Here is a 17,932-nt window from a genome sequence, read left to right as displayed (position 1 = left end):
TGGAACTGACAGAACTACATGCGTCATGGATTTTCATCCATGCTGAAAAATAATCAGCCTGGCTATATTTATTTGTGACGACTATAAAATGTAGTCACAGTTGCTCTTGTCTAGCAAATTTGTTTAATAACAGCAGGCTGTGCTTTAAAATTGTAACATTTCTTCATGTATTTTAATAAAAGAAATTGTCTGCGCCAAATGCATTCACAGGTTTATTAGAGCAACGCATTTGCATGCAACTTCCGACAAGACTAACATTATTGCACAATTAAATCGTAATTACAGTGAATGGGCAGTGTCCGTCAATTGATAAAACACACGATCACTCTCAAACACAGAGCAATGCAAGTTGGTCAAAAAAGAAAAAGAAAGAAAAAAAAAACATACAAAGCATATAAAACGCGCTGAGAAGAGAAGGTGGCCATGCAGTGTCTGGGATTTCAGTGGTGGAGATGTTGTGTTCGGGGAGGGTCGACTTTGAGCTGACATTGAGAGTGACGGTGTGTGCTTCATGTAACATCTCTGGACGCTCACGGTAGAGGAGCTGCTCCTGTCTCTGGCTCTTTCCCCTGTCCTTCAGCACCACACAACTGGACAGCACCAGACAACCAGACTCTCACTCACCTTTCCCCTCAGGATAGCTGTTTGCCCTCTTGACTTTATGGAAACATTTTGCACTGGTTTGGACAAGTAAAATTCCAAGAGTTGGAATTTGAGAGGAACCCACGGATACGCGCCGCCGCAACCAAACTGGCAGGAAAACTGTTCCGGTGTAAGTAGATCATCTGTAACTGCTATAAAACTAGTCATTTTAATGCTTTTGTTTTCATAGTTTTGGGAAAATCTGAGTCATTTGAAAGTTGAACATCTAAACCGCACTGTTTTATGCTTGTAAAACGCGATGTTTGTGCGCGCATTTCAGACTTGCTTGTGCTTGTTAGTCGGATGCATGTTAGTTTTTGTTTGCTCAATATTTTAGTCTCACACTCATTTATCCGATTAAAAAGCTGCGAGTTGACACTTTAGCTCGACTTTTTGAGCCCGCGTTTCAGCGCGAGCGCGCGACGCGTTTGCAAAAGCCCAGAATCGCGCGCGCTTGGAACTTAGAACATTCTAAATTAGAATTTGACGAGATTATTCGAACGGTTTGACATAACGTGTGATCTGTCGTTTGGATTCGAGGGAAAACGACTTAAAATCCGCCGTTGGAATAATTTGAATTCAGAAACACATGCAAATACTTTGCCCTCTAGTAGCCTAACTATTTTGCAAACCACCGCAGAGAAGTTTTAGATTACAGAAATGCACATCATCAATTCTTCGTTATGTAAAAATAAAGAAATATGTACAGACGCGCTTTTAATGCCGCGCGCGCTAAACTCACATGCACCAATTTGTATTTTATTTAGTATGCTGTTTGCTTCTTATTTTATTTAAAAAATATTATGTATTAATAAAATGCATGTGACGAACACAATAATATGTATATCTAAATGACCCTTTCTCTCAATGGTTTCCAGGTCAGTGTCAAGCTTCATTGGCGTTTTTTGACTCTAATCGTTGGTTAATCGAACCGCGAAGCTGCTGTCTACGTGGACCGGTGCTGAACTCTTCCGTCCGACCGCCAGGACCAAACCCAGAGACATGGCCACGAACGGCACCAAAGCCTCCGATGGACACGTGCTAACAGAGGTCAACGAAGCGCCCACCGCCAATGACAAACCAAAAACTCTGGTGGTTAAAGTTCAGCAGAAAAAGGACATTCCTGACAGAGAAACGTGGCAGGGGAAATTTGACTTTCTTCTGTCATGTGTTGGCTATGCCATTGGACTTGGCAATGTCTGGAGATTTCCTTATCTATGCGGAAAAAACGGAGGAGGTAAACAAAAAAAAAGGAAAAAATCCTGGTTGTTTTTACCATGTATTCCCCCCTCGAAACAAACGGAGTAAAAAAAAAAAAAAAAAAGAAATCAGATTTCGAAAATCACTCACAATAACATGTGCGCTGGATACGCGCAATCACTGGAAGCGCAAAGAATCCTAAACAGCGGATTTTATAAACGGATGCATATTTTGAATGTGTCTCATTATATATTTACTCTTCTGTCTGTATAGGGGCGTTCTTGATTCCCTACTTTTTGACCCTCGTATTTGCTGGGATCCCGTTGTTTCTTCTGGAAACGTCTCTCGGTCAGTACACGTCCATCGGGGGTCTCGGAGTGTGGAAACTGGCCCCTATGTTCAAAGGTAATAAACCCTGTTTAGACGCGTGTAAATGATGCTGTATTTCAGTCTGTGTCCTTGCCAAAAATGATCTGAAATATGGTTATTATAGCGCACGTGTTTCCATAGGTGTTGGCCTGGCAGCAGCAGTCCTGTCCTTCTGGCTTAACATTTACTACATAGTCATAATTGCATGGGCAATTTACTATCTGTATAACTCATTCACCACAGTAAGTACATGCTGTCAGGTATCAAAATAGCTCATGACTATGACTAGACTAGGTCTGAAATGTCCTGTTTGAAATGTCCTGTTTCAGGAGCTCCCCTGGAAGTCTTGTGAAAACCCTTGGAATACAGAGAAATGTTTCTCAAACTACAGCCAGGCAAACACTATCAACATGACGAGCGCCGTCGTGGAGTTCTGGGAGTAAGGGCTTTTTTCTTCTTCTGTGAAACGCTTTGGTATTCAAGCGACATGCAAACACTTTCCTTTTGTCCTCGGCCGTGTAAAAGAAGCAGTGTTGTTCCTCAAAAATGCGGCTATTGTGCTATTTTTGGCAAACGACCCAAGTTGAATGTTGTGCATCAGCAATTAGACTTGCTCTGTTTGTGGGTTACGTGGGTTGACAGATATGCATTCTATTCTTCTGCATTCTCTAATAATGTTAATTCTCTCTCAGACGGAACATGCATCAGATGACTGACGGTTTGGAGAAGCCGGGAGAGATTAGACTGCCACTAGCAATAACACTGGCCATCGCCTGGGTTCTGGTCTATTTTTGCATCTGGAAGGGCGTGGGCTGGACTGGAAAGGTAAGAATGCACTTGCACACACAAAAAATGTCAAAATTCAATTCACAATTTTCGATTCACATAGCACTTTTCACAATACTCATCTTTTCAAAGCAGCTTCGCAGAAAATGCACGAGTCCACATCACAGTTTACAGTGTTCTGTTATCAGAGATAACTGTCTTAGTTATACATATCAGAAATGTACATATACAAAATACAGTTTGCTAAAAATTGAGCAATTTAAACAATGCAATAATTCAATGCAGAAACAATGAGCTCTGAAGTAATGAATACTTGTTTGTTAACGTATGATTATGAAATTTAGAAAAATGTAGCATTGGTGCATGCTGATTAAGAATAAAAAAAAAAAGAAATTAAAATTAGGCCTGCAATCAAGGCTTTGAGATCAGAATCTCGGCAAATAATGTCAAGCTTTACGCAGCTCTCGAAATGCTTTTTCTTTAGATTATCCTTATCGCACAATATCAAAGCTTTTTCCTCAAGGCTGTTCGTGTGTATTTCAGGTGGTATATTTCTCAGCGACGTACCCGTATTTCATGCTCTTTATCCTGTTCATCCGTGGAGTGACGCTGCCTGGAGCGAAAGAGGGCATTTTGTTCTACATCACGCCCGAGTTCAGCAAGCTGAAAGAATCCGAGGTGGAGCGCTGTGTAATTATCATACCGTAATAGACGTGTTCTCACAGGCGTATAATCTGCTGATTTCTCTTCTTAGGTGTGGTTGGACGCTGCCACTCAGATCTTCTTCTCGTACGGCCTGGGTTTGGGCTCTCTCATCGCCCTCGGGAGCTACAACCCATTCAACAACAATGTTTACAAGTATGCAGCAATTGTAAGATTTATTAAGGGGCATTCAAAATGGCAACTCTAATTTGATCTGTACAGACACAAGCTTGACAAGTCTTTTTTTTTTTTTTTTTTTCTGTGTTTTGTAGTTCGAATCAGCCAAGCATTTCTGAAACAGTTTTTGCCTACACAAAATGCTTCCTCAGTGTGATAGATAGATAATATTCTCTTAAAAATAAAGGGTTTTTGCAGTGATGCCATAGAAGAACCTTTCAGTGATCACTTCTTAAAATAACCTCTTTTTTTTCACTTGGTATGAATTTATTTATTTAGTTTTTGCAATGGGTTCTTCATGGAACCATCAATGCCAGTAAAGAACCTTTATTTTTGAGAGTGTGGGATACATAACTAAACGGTTGCTCTTCATGCTTTCGTCTGTTTCTCAGAGATTCTATCATCGTCTGCTGCATCAATTCCTTCACCAGTATGTTCGCTGGGTTCGTCATTTTCTCTATCGTAGGTTTCATGGCTCACATCACACAGCGGCCCATAGCAGACGTGGCTGCGTCAGGTAATTATGATGGATTGAGCATCAGTTGATCACTGGATAAAGACCTTCTTCTAGAAGTTACACAGTGTTTTGGCATCTGGTGTCCTCTATTAGTCAATGAGCAATTATACGCAGTCTTGCATTTCAGGACTGTACAAACAAATGGCACTTTCCATGAGTATGTGCATGATTTTTTATTTATTTGTTTTGCATTAAAGTCACAAACTATTATAAATGAACCTAGCACAGTAACTAGTAACAAAAAAATCATGAATATGGCCTCAATCTTCACGACTGCATCTAATAACCAAAATCAAAATCATACAACGTGCTGAAATTGATATAATCTGCTGCACTGTGCAATTCATCGCTGTAAAATGTGTTTTTAATTATTAACTAATTGAAATAAGCAAAAAATGTAATGTTCAGCTCTGTCCAACATTTTGCACATCACCCTGTTATATTATTTATTCCCTTTACAATATAAACAAACTCAATTACGCATTTTGCAGGATCAACCATCAACCCTGCTACCAAAATTATTGTATGAAAAAAATCAGAAACAAATATATATTTATTAAATGACTTGTATATAAATTTTGTTCATTTATTGTTTAATAGAAAATATAATAATCCAAAAATATTGAATGCAACAATAATATGAAAATACCAAGCGTCAGAATAACAGGGTTTTTAGTAACAGGGTTGCAAATATTACAAACCTCATAAAATGGATTGTAAATAAAACGGCTATTTTTAATATTTAGTTTGAGATTTACAGTTATGATATTTTCCAGCGGTTAAGCATTTCCTTTCAACAAACCTTTGATGCTGTGCATAAAACTGACCAACATTAAGAGTTTTATTTTTTGAATATTATATTACTTTTGTCATGGCCTGAGTGGCTAATAAGTGCAGGACAAAGGAATATCACTAATAAAGTCTTTCATTATAAATCAAACCAGGAACTTTCAGGAGATAACAGGAACAATAGACAATACCAGACAAAGAGACTGAATGAACAGATGGTTTAAATACACAGGGATAAATAACGTAACCAGAAACACAATCAAAAACCAAAGTGAACACACATGTTCCAGCTGTAGTCCTGTAAATCTGTGCCATCATACGCATGGAAAAGGCATTAAGCGTGTTGTTTTGTCCAGGGCCGGGTCTGGCGTTCCTGGCCTATCCCGAGGCCGTCACACAGTTACCCATCTCACCTCTCTGGGCCATTCTGTTCTTCTCCATGTTGCTCATGCTTGGCATTGACAGTCAGGTAAAGAACACGCTTCACACAGGCACACTACTGTACATGTGTTTTCAGGCATGCATATCGGCCTATAGCCTTTCATTTCCAGTCTTTTTTAAATGAAAAAGCTAGAGAAGGGAGGTACTTCTTTTATTCAAGTCAAATTATATCTCTCTGTGATACTGATACTGTAAATATCCCAGACTTTTAGTAGAAATGTGCAGTGCATGTTCAGTTTTCTAACCCTTAAAATCACAGCTGTTGTAACCTAATGTCCTAAAGGGATCGTTCGAGCCCGATCTCATGAAAGTGCGTATCAATAGCACGAATGAAAATATCTCGTATCATTTATACGCCAAAACGAGTTTTTGCGTACAAATGATATGCAGTTTTTGCGTGCATATGATACGCACTTTATGGCGTGTAATATGCACGCCCTCCTCACCCCTAATCCTACCCAAGGGGTTTGCAGTGCGTATTATTTGAACACAAAAACTCGTTTTGGCGTATAAATAATACGAGAAATATCATTCGTGCTATTGATACGCACTTTCATGAGATCCTGTTGGATCGTTCACACAAAAATGACTTTGTTCATCTTCGGAACACAAATGAAGATCTTTTTGATGATATCTGAGAGATTATCGTCCCTTTATTGACAGACTACGCAACTACCACTTTCAGGTGGTAAATGCATCATAAAGTAATCCATGTGACCTGTGGTTTAACCTCAATTTCATGAAGCAACGCGAGTGAATTGTTTGTGCAAAAACATAATTTACCACTTTATTTACAAAATATTAATCACAAACATGCAATCACGAGAGCACCGCGGTGCATGTTGTGTTGACGCGAGAGAAGACGTTGTTGGAGATTAATATTTTATAGACAAAGAACTGATGAGAATGTAAATGTTTACTTGAAATGCGATGTAAGCATAAAAGCGTCTGCCAAATGCATAAATGTAAAGTGGTAAATTATGGTTGTTGTTTCGTTTTTTGTGCAAACAAATGAAAAAATTGAGGTTAAAACACTGGAGTCACATGGATTATTTTAATGATGCATTAATTTACTGCCTTACCTAAAGTGGTAGTTGCGTAGCCTTTCAATGGAGGAGAAAAAATCCCTCAGATTTCATTGAAAAGATCTCCATTTGTGTTTCAAAGATGAACGAAAGTCTTAGGGGTTTGGAACAACATGAGGGAGAGTAAATAATGACAGAATATTCATATTCATTCAACCCTTTAATGTGAAGCATGATGTTCTGAATTCAGACTTGAATAAAACCAGTCTATTTAGACATGACCAAATCAAGCACATGTTTTCAATCTCCATATAATGCTCTTGTGTTGTGTGTAGTTCTGTACGGTGGAGGGATTCATCACGGCTCTTGTGGACGAGTTTCCCCGTTTGTTACGAGGAAGACGAGAGATCTTCATCGCTGTCGTCTGCCTGGTGTCGTATCTGATCGGCCTGTCGAACATCACACAGGTGAACGCACACGTCTCATCTTTATACCGGTTTCACATCGCGCTCTGAAAAGAGCTGGAGGCTGATTTTATTCTAAAGCGTGTAACGGGATATATGGTAAAAATACATAAGAAGGGCAGGATGAGAGCTCTTGAAGTTGCATTAATGGGACAGAAGCATTTGAGTGTTTTCTGCTGGGTTATGTGATGAATCTGAAGTGTTCAGCCACTATATAACCTCAAACTGTTATATAAACGCCAGTGAAGACTTGGACACTGCAGAAAAAATCTAGGAATTATTATTATTCAGCAAACAGCTTTGTTATAGTCCCTGACTTAAACTTTAGGGTAAGATTAGATATGTACAGGAAAATAATGGAGTAAGGCTTTTTGGGTTTGTCAGCATAAAATAATGATTGTATATGATTCGACAGTATTGGGTCGTTCTTCTTCCTGAACATGCAGAAACATTTTTTTAATTACGTTTTAATGGTCATTTATTGTTTATTTAATTAAAAATATATATATATTATGTACAGGAAAATAATGGAGTAAGGCTTTTGAGGTTTGTCTTTTAAAGTCAGCATAAAGTAATGATTGTATACGATTGGACAATGCACTACAATGCCATGATCCAGTCCATTTCTATTGGGTTTTCTCTTCCTGAACATGCAGCTTAACTTAGAAATGCTTCACATTACAGAAGTAAAACGGGTTGTTAACATGTTGACCTTAATAAAGAACACAAGTGCATGTGGTAATACAGCAACTCATACATGTCAGGCCAGTCATGTGACTCAAGAACGCTTGATTTGCTGATTGTCATCGCTGTTACCATGTACCATGTTGAAACCCGCTAACACTGCTAACTAGATGAGCGCGGCTTTCTAAACCAATCTAATCCGCTCGGCTTGCTAACTATGGCGATTCTTCTCTCCACAGGGTGGTCTCTACGTGTTCAAACTCTTTGACTACTATTCTGCCAGTGGAATGTGTTTGCTGTTCCTGGTCTTCTTTGAATGCGTCTCCATATCCTGGTTCTATGGTAAATATGCCAGAAAATTATAATAAATCAATGCATTTCCTTTTTCCAAGCCGATATTACATTTTTGAGAAGTTGATATTTCAAGTGACCTGACATTTAACATGCATTTTAAAATATTTTTGTGAAAATGACGTCATATATGAAGTGAATGCATCTGAAATATGTTAATCTGTTTATCACACCACAGTGAGTCATTGAAATCAAAGAATGCTTTGCTTATAGGTTTTTGTAATTATTAATTCATTTGCTTTTTATTCTTCACATCCAGACACAACACACAACGCATGCTAATTATTATCACAGATAATATAATTCATGCTAATCTCGGTGCCAGACTCATTTCCACAGTCAGTTGATTTGAGTGAATATGAACCTGTAGAATCTTAATTGTTGTGCATGGCAGGCTTGATTATGCAAACTACAGCACCGTTCTATATTTGCATTTATGAAGCGAGGCGCAGACCTCCAGTAATCCTCCACAAACTGCTCATGCATTGTAACTAGGAATGGGCATTTTTCACAAATATTGCATTCAAATATACAAGCTCATCAAAATCGAATATTCAAATATGCGTTTATTTAAATGACGTTTAACTAGAAAGATGTTATTTCTTTATTCATCAAGTTTCTTGACGAACAAGTTTCCGATTAGCCGATATACACAACAAGCTTGCATTATATCTTAAGGTTTTATTTTAGTTGAAATGTGTAAACAAAAAAATATAAAGATCAAAAGCATTTGAGCTCTGCGCGAACGGGGAAACGCTTATAAAGCAAGCTTTAGTAAGATCATTTTCATTTTCATCATCTAAGTAATTCCAAACTTCATGAAAACATTATGAGATCAAATACAATCCACTTGTTAAACACGCTCCACAGCGCCACCCAGTGCAGTCAGGTATAACTGCGAGTTTTAGTGCTGGGGATTTAGCATGGATTTACGACCAGCAAAGCAACTTTATTCTTCGAATAATAATGACTATTGGTGTAACAATACATCGTGTCACAATATATCGCAATACAATTGTATTGTGGATATTGTCAATATGTATTGTGTATAGATCACCGGAAATAAAAATTACTGTATGAGGAAATTCAAGTTGACAGAGTTTTAGCGTCAGAACTACTATACATAATGTTGAATATAATGTATAATAATGCAATGAGGGAATATTTGTGGGTCCTGATAATGCCAGATGACTGATGTTCCCAGTAAAAGTGTCCTACATTATTATAAATATATCTAGTCAGTGACAGTTCAAATCCATTCATTTGCAAATTGCACACACAATATAATACAAAATTTAGCATTTTAATCAACAGAATAATAAATAAACAGTTAATTTGTTTTGTTAACTTTTTATCATATGTCTTGGAGTGTCGCAATAATATCGTATCGTGAGTTCAGTATCGTGATATGTATCGAATCGTGACATGAGGGAATCGTTACAGATCGAATAACCCCAGTTGTAACCGTGTAACTCGCCTCTTAATTCTCGTTTTGTTCCTGTTGCAGGTGTCAATAAATTCTACGGCAATATTGAGGAGATGATTGGCTACCAGCCCTGCATTTGGTGGAAGCTGTGCTGGGTGGTTTTCACTCCTTTGATTGTGGGGGTAAGTTGATTCACCGAGTCTTTGAGCACTGGAAGCATCTTGGAGATGCACATACAGACTGATGTGTGTTCCTCCTGTCGTAGGGTGTGTTCATCTTCAGCGCCGTCCAGATGGTCCCGCTTAAACTGAACAATTACGTGTTCCCGAAGTGGGGGCAAGGCGTGGGCTGGTGCATGGCCCTGTCATCCATGGTTCTGATCCCGGGATACATGGGCTACATGTTCCTCACCCTGAAGGGCTCATATAAAGAGGTATCACTGCCGTCCGCACGTCCTCGCAGCCACAGGTGCAAGTGTCAGGGAACATGAAAGTCTCTCCACTGACGACAGTGGGGGAATTGATTCAGATCGCATGCATTATTAATGCAGATGTTCCAGCATGGGGCGAAGCATGCACTGTTTCTATTTCGTGGCTATTGGATTCATTTTAATTGCATCAAATTAGTCTTCACTTCTTGCCATTTGAGCGTGCAATCAACGACTTGGACTGATTGTAAAAATGAGAGATTTTGCTGAAGGGGTTTTTCACTACCTCAGGTTTCCAAGACTGGTGATTGGGAATAAAGAGCACCAATCTCAGAGCTTGTGACAATCCTGACACTCTATTTTAGATTTGGCTTCAATTACATCCTAATTGTACCAATCAAGGTCATGATTTCTGCTTTCACTCTTGCGTTAGTATGTTCTTTACTGTACAATTTAAAAAATCCTGGATTGATTCAACCCAAGTTTGGGTCAAATATGGACAAACCCAAGCGTTGGTTTAAAATGTTTTATTTAAAATACGGCAACACTTGATCCACTAATACTAACACTTTATTTTCTCTTTACTTTCACTTCTCTTCTATTCTATATCTATAAAAATAAAATAAAAAACTGTGTTAGATTAAACTGGGAAGGGTCACAGCACTTGCATATTGTTGTCCTGTTGTTAGATCAAGTGTTTCTATTGCTCTCCTCATTTGTAAGTCACTTTGTATAAAAGCGTCCGCTAATTGATTAAATTTAAATGTAAACCAATGTTTGGGTTTGTCCATATTTGCCCCAACCATGGGTTCAAACAACCCAGCATTTTCAGTGTAGTTGTAATTTTATCGTTATCTAAACACAAGTTTAAACAGCATTTACATTTTTCATTATAACTGGATAAATTAAATAAAAAATCATTTAAAATTTAAATAAAAAAAAAAAATGGATAAAAATAATATACTATATACTCTCAATGTCTATCAATCCCACGAAGGATTTTAGAGTGTAGTTTGTCTTTCCCGAAATGGCAGCTGACGACTTTTCTTCCCGTTTGCAGCGCCTTCGGATAATGATTCAGCCCACATCGGTGGTCCGGACTCAAGAGAACGGGCCCGAACAACAACCGGAAAACCCCATCCCAGCCAACGACGAGGCCTACATCTAACCACCGTCCTCCCGCTTCACCCGAATTATCAAAGGTCAGCGTTCAGAGAGAGAATTAAAGAGTCGATCACAACCAAGGACTTCCACGTCTAAAGTATATTCACCTACCTCCGAGGGAAAACCAACCTGATTACAGTTTGACTTCTTTTGGTACACACATATATATATATACATATATATATATATATACGTATAGTCTAAAAAAATCTATCCAGCAACGTTCTATGGTTAATCTGTATTTCATATGCAAGATATTAGTCTTTCTAAAAAAAACAAAAAGGGTCACAGTGTAAGCACAGGATTTAAATGATAATTCAAGATTTGGCGTCCCAATGTAATTCCAACAGCGCAGTGTTAATTTGATATTACATGTAATTAATGTATTAAAATGCAGTTGTAGGTTAGAATCGAATTGTATCTGATTGTATCTGAAAAAAAAATATATAAATATATACTATATCTATATAGCTATATAAAAGCAGAGAGTAAGAAAATGGGAGTGTGCAACGGGCCGAGACTGAACCTTGGACGTCAAGGTTAAATAGCCAGAATACACTTTTCAAGACTCTAGAGTTTCAAACAGCCCTTTCTCCCGTTTAGCCCTCGGGCCAAACCCTGAAAAGCACAAGACCAGTATGGATTTGGGTTTACAAACGCCCCGGGCCGTCATGCATTACCAGCCGCGGGGGCAAATTGACGTCAAAAAAGACTGTTACGATTTTTTTCCGTTTCTTTTCTAAGACAAAAAATAACTTTGTATGTGTTTTTTAGAATCATTTTAGTACATGTTTTCTATGTAAGAGTAAGAAGGACCAAATTCATGTTTATGCTACTGACAGATCTGAAAAACTGTTTTGCGTCGCGCCGTATCACTGCACAGGGTCCGAAAAATCGTTTTTTTTTTGGGGCAGACGTACCCCGCCAAACCACTGTTAATCCTGCTCACCACATTTGCGTGCCACTCCTCAGGAAAAATGGCGAAAGTGACCAAAATTTGCTCTCCTGGATCGAAACCGATTATAGCTGTGAGCAGCCTTCAGCGAATAATCAGTCCTGAGCAGAAGCTATAGTCTGTTGCCATGGTTTCTAGGGTCATTTTTGTTGAAAACCAGCACTATGTGTCAAAAACAGACAAAGCCGTCGTTCGAATGAGGAAAATGTGAAGGAAAATTATGTTCTTTTTAAATCTACAGACTAGTTGGGCAATAAATCATTTACATTAAATAATATAAAGGCATATACGTGTGTGTGCGTGTGTGTGTGTGTGTGTGTGCATGTGAGAGACAGAGAGAAGCGAGTGTTTTATTTCCACTGTTTTATTTTGAAATGCCACTGGTGAAAAGCACAAAGCTTTAAGTTCACAAGCCACAAAGGTCTCCGAATCTGAGCACTGTTAGTCTGCTTCTACGGCAGCTACATGTGACAGACATCTGGATTAATTAGTCGATTTATTCTCTGCAAGACGTCTGATGAAAATGTGCAATCAATAAGAGTTTTTCTTTTTTTTTTGTCTTTTTTCTTTTTTTTTTGGTGAAATTGTATAAATTTAGCATTCATCAGATTTCTCTCTGAAACAATGTTGTAAAACTGTACCGTGTAAAAGTACCTGTGGATGTCCGTTTTGAGGTTTTTGTCTTGTTGAAGAACCTTATATTATTTGCTGTTTACTGCAATAATGCATCGATCTCAGAAACTAAAGCACATATCTTTATGAAATGTAAAAAAGAATAGTAATAACAAATGAATAACAATGATGGAAGATTATAAGACAATAGATAATATGTCTAGTCGAGCAAAATATTGTTTTGTATATTTCTAACTGTTTGGGCCTAATGTAAAATATTATATGTAAAGAAAATATATATATAATAAATGTCTTTAGATGGTGTTATATAAAAGCATGATTGCCATATGTTATCTGATTTAAAAAAAAATAAAGTATTATAGATTATAATGTGTGCTTTATGTCTTGTGTCAAATAATTATTTGGTGCTTGTCAAAATTTCATTTTATGGTTAAGTTAGTTTAATTGTTATTATTATTTATCATTTTCTCCTGTTATGACATTGCTAAATACATTTTAAAAAGGAGCAGAAGAAAGAGTTTGGGTGCACAAACATTAAAGCTTTGATCATTAAAAATCATATATAAATAAGCAATTTCTAGTTTTTAGGTGCTCAGATTTCACAATTTGAGTGATTATGTATATGAGACGAGAAGCGTGATTATAATGGTTTCCTCTGACCTGTTCGTGGATTAATAGATGCCCTGGTGGATTCTGTCCAGAAATGATCATTCATCTGCGTTATTAAACTAGTTCTGATTGTCAAATATAACAACTAATTATTTATGTACCAAAATCTGATGATAAAATTTAATTATTAAATGCATGCTCACAGTCATAAATTATCTAAAATAGTCCATACAAACCTTTCAATTCAGAATGCAATCACAAATGCTATTTCATTGGAAGTCTGTTCCTCAATTATTTGATATTTTAACTGATGTCCATATGATTCAGCCTAGAGGTTACATTGCAGATTTCCATATTGTGATATTCCCCGTGGCCCACATTCACCACCGCTGTGATATAATAGCTTGTGCTTGTGGATCCAATTGGCATGTTAAATGTAGTCTGGTGGGGGGTTGATCAGGACGAGACGTTAGGAGTCGTCTGAACCACTGACAGATGTGCTGGAGGGAATCCACTTCAGGCACAGCGCAAACTACAATAAATCTGTTTCAATAAAGCATTACTTCAGAGACAAGCCTGGAAGCCTAATAACTAAGAGCCAAAATTCAACTGGCACTTTAAAAAAAAAAAAAAGTATGGATTATTATTATTAACATTATTATTTGTACTGCCCTAAACCAAAATGTTAAGCCTTAATGTCGGTGCACGCCACATATCTGTGACATTTGTTCTATACTGACATTTAGCCTTCGTCAAATACATTTTTTAAGCTGCGACTAGCCATTGCCGATCAGTCCTAAATGTTGTTTAGATAAATAAATGTGTCCAAACACACACACACACACACACACACACACACACAAACACACACGGGTTTATGCTCTTATCAGTGTTTTGCACATGGTAGGCCAGGATATGCATTGTTAGCTAAGGCATTTATTCAAATCATTTCAACTGTATCTTGATGTTACACACACATGCCTAGTAAAATATATTTATGTGAAATGTGTAAAACCGACAGGTGCAGAGTATCTAATCTATTCTTTTCTCTGTTAGTTCTTCTAATGAATTGGCCTGTAGAATTATGATGGCACTACAGAGGACAAATGAGGAAGAAACGGATGAGGATTTAACATCAGTAAGAGCAGAGCGTCTGTCACATTTCTGCATGTTGTATTAATTAGTATTTTGAATTGGTCTGTCATTTAGTTTCTTATAGTTTCTTTGTTTCTGTCATTTTTTGGTTTTGACAAATCTTTTTCATGGCTTTTCACAGTCAATGCTGTAAAAGCTGGGATGAAATAATCTCTTTATTTTGTACTGCCTTTGTTGATGTTGAATGGACCAATAATGTTTCATTTGTTATCTTAGTTATTGCAGATTTTTTTCTGTTAAATATTCATTGTTTTCATGCATCCATTCATCATTTATTATAAAGTCATTGTCATTTTAAAAGAGTGTGTATGGTGTATGAAGATGGTGTGTTAACCTGAAGGTGGCCCAGTTCCTTGCAAGTTTTTTTTCTTTTTTTTTTGTGTGTGTGCAAAAAATCAGTTTCATACATACTGAAGAAGAGTAAAGCACTTCGAAAAATTAATATTCCTTAATGTTAGTTAAAAAAATAACGCTGTTCATTGTTTGTTCATGTTAGTTCACAGTGCATTAACTAATGTTAACAAATATAACCATTGATTTTAACAACGTATTAGTAAATGTTAAAATTAATATTAACTAAGATTAATAAATGCTGTAGAAGTATTGTTCATTCTTAGGTCATGTTAACTAAGGTAGTTAACTAATGTTAACTAATGAAGCTTATTGTAAAGTGTTACCGTTTTTTTTTTTTTTTTGGGCTGGTTCCCGGCATGAGATTCTGCTGGGCCAGCATAGGTTTGAAAAAGGTAGCGTAGGTAAAAAAAACACTAGCCCTAAATAACACTATAGTACAGAAAGTGTAAATGTTGGTTTAAAAAAAGCTTTAAAATCTAAATATTTATTAGATTAGCCAATGCAAACAAAATAAAATTACTTGTACAGCAAGGTACATTTGAAATAACAGTTGTTCATTCCTGGTAGATAATCCAGCTCAAACCAGTTTTTGTTTGTAGGTTTATTGTAGAACATGTTCTGGTATCTAACTGGTTCAAGCCGGTGTAATGGAGGCCAGTTAGTAAAGCGCTGTAAAGCACGCTCCCCTGGCCTCGGGGCGGGTGCGAGTCGGCCCGGGTACATTAGTGCCGCGTGACCCAGATAGAAGTGTGATTTAGGGGGGTGCGTGTAACGGACCAGTGCATGAGTAGATTCTGAGGGGTTACAACACTGGTATCTGGTTTGTTTCTGGTCAAAATGGTTCATCAGCTCAGCAAGGTCCACATCAGTTGACATTTAATTTGTAGGTTAGCTTGGACTTCAAAACTGTTGATCATGACTTTTTGATGTCTAAAGCTCCATCTCTTTATTTAGTTACGTTCACACGAGGCAGCTATTCCAAAAAATATATAGAATTGATTGTGGTCTTTCCTCACTACTTCCGCCCGCCACAAACCCAGAGCCAGTGCCAAAGCCTGCCAACTCATTAATAGGTTAAGTTTATGAACAAGCAAATTATTTGTTTATTGAGCTGCTGTATAATGTTCAACCAGACCTTTGAAAGTTATTAATTTCAAAGTGGGTTATGTCTCAGTAAGATCAAGGAGGTCCTAATTGTAGTTTTTGAAGGACACACACAATCTTCTGCCAAAAGGTTTCTGCCAATATCACGTTACTCTTGAGTACCTGTAGAGTAGTATTGCATCCTTCATATCTCCAAAGAGTCTTTAGTATTATCAGATTTATAAAAGAAAGATACGCTGTACCGATTCTTTCCGAAAACAGCCGAGCTCGGAGGCGTGCTGTGGCCGGAGCTTAAGAGTCACGCACAATACATCATTGCATTATCCCTGGCTGGATACCTTTTGATTCACTATACGTTTGTGTTGTACATTATATGCACTTAACGAAACTTTCTGAAACTTATACGATTCCTGAAGGAGTGTATTTGGCACAGAAATACTCCGTCATATGTCCAACTAATTTTTTGGAACTTGGGCCATGTTTAGCATTAGAGTCCAACTCTTTAACAGTGTAAATAAGTCAGAATGCATGAAATAGCTTTAAACATCCCCTTTAAGTCGTCCCAAATAGTTTTTGTCTCCATTGGCTCTGCCCAGTTCCAAGTCATTCAAGTCGTCCAGGTTCTCCAAGTCATTGCTGGTCACGCCCGACTCCAAGTCGTTGCTGGTCAAACTTGGCTCCAAGTCTTTGTTGTCCAGTCATGAAGCCTCCTTTATCATGGATGGTCCCATCCAGCCTCCCTCTCCCTCCTCCGTTTCCAAAGACAGCCTATTCCTCTGTCTCCCTTCAACCCCTCAGCTCATCCAGTGGTTCCGCCATGCTGCCCGAATCCGCCTTGGGCTCCCAGTCGTCAGCTCTGCCTTGGAGTGTGGATCCCTCAGCTCCACCTCAGTCTTCCGACCCATCCGCTCCACCTCGGCTCAATGCTCCCTCGGCTCCATCTCAGCCTTCCGACCCATCGGCTCAATGCTCCCTCTGCTCCACCTCGGCTCAATGCTCCCTCGGCTCCACCTCAGCCTTCCGACCCATTGGCTCCACCTCGGCTCAATGCTCCCTCGGCTCCACCTCAGCCTTCCGACCCATCGGCTCAATTCTCCCTCGGCTCCACCTCAGCCTTCCGACCCATTGGCTCCACCTCAGCTCAATGCTCCCTCGGCTCCACCTCAGCCTTCCGACCCATCCGCTCCACCTCGGCTCAATGCTCCCTCGGCTCCACCTCAGCCTTCCGACCCATCGGCTCAATGCTCCCTCGGCTCCACCTCAGCCTTCCGACCCATTGGCTCCACCTCAGCTCAATGCTCCCTCGGCTCCACCTCAGCCTTCCGACCCATTGGCTCCACCTCAGCTCAATGCTCCCTCGGCTCCACCTCAGCCTTCCGACCCATTGGCTCCACCTCAGCTCAATGCTCCCTCGGCTCCACCTCAGCCTTCCGACCCATCCGCTCCACCTCGGCTCAATGCTCCCTCGACTCCACCTCAGCCTTCCGACCCATCCGCTCCACCTCGGCTCAATGCTCCCTCGGCTCCACCTCAGCCTTCCGACCCATCGGCTCAATGCTCCCTCGGCTCCACCTCGGCTCAATGCTCCCTCGGCTTCACCGTGATCCGTCATTCAACTGTGGTTGCACCAATCACCTCTGGTCCTCCGGCTCTGCCTCATCCCTCCAGCCCTTTGACTCCACCGGGCTCTTCCTTTCCTCTGGCTCCAGCCTGGTCTGCTGAGCTTTTGGCTTGCTTAGTTGGGGACACTTAATATTCAGCAATATTACTGATCTGCCTGCATTGACACCATTATTTCTCCAGAGCGGCTATATATATATAAATGAACTAAATGAATAATTTTTTACAACAAAAATGAACCATCACTGAACTTACTATGCTGGACTATGACACTATTTTCTTCTAGATCTGCTAGATTTTCCTGTTATCACTGTAAAGCTGCTTTGAAACAATCTGTA

The 17,932-nt window shown here is 39.0% G+C and overlaps 1 protein-coding gene across 1 annotated transcript; it reads left to right on the top strand.

The window, feature by feature from the left end:
* Positions 1-650: 650 nt before the first annotated feature.
* Positions 651-12,911, top strand: slc6a1b (solute carrier family 6 member 1b). The gene is made up of 15 exons (XM_081357244.1): positions 651-772; positions 1,521-1,879; positions 2,116-2,247; positions 2,353-2,453; positions 2,541-2,650; positions 2,904-3,036; positions 3,541-3,675; positions 3,752-3,855; positions 4,269-4,393; positions 5,539-5,651; positions 6,984-7,115; positions 8,036-8,138; positions 9,655-9,755; positions 9,839-10,006; positions 11,061-12,911. Exons 2-15 carry the CDS (start codon positions 1,645-1,647, stop codon positions 11,166-11,168), a joined length of 1,800 nt encoding a protein of 599 aa, XP_081213370.1. The 5' UTR covers positions 651-772; positions 1,521-1,644; the 3' UTR covers positions 11,169-12,911.
* Positions 12,912-17,932: the final 5,021 nt, after the last annotated feature.

Source organism: Scardinius erythrophthalmus, assembly GCF_964197995.2.
Source record: "Scardinius erythrophthalmus genome assembly, chromosome: 25".
In the NCBI taxonomy this organism is placed as follows: Eukaryota; Metazoa; Chordata; class Actinopteri; order Cypriniformes; family Leuciscidae; genus Scardinius; species Scardinius erythrophthalmus.
The sequence above is the reverse complement of the archived record's forward strand: the minus strand, read 5'-3'. Positions and strand labels throughout refer to the sequence as shown.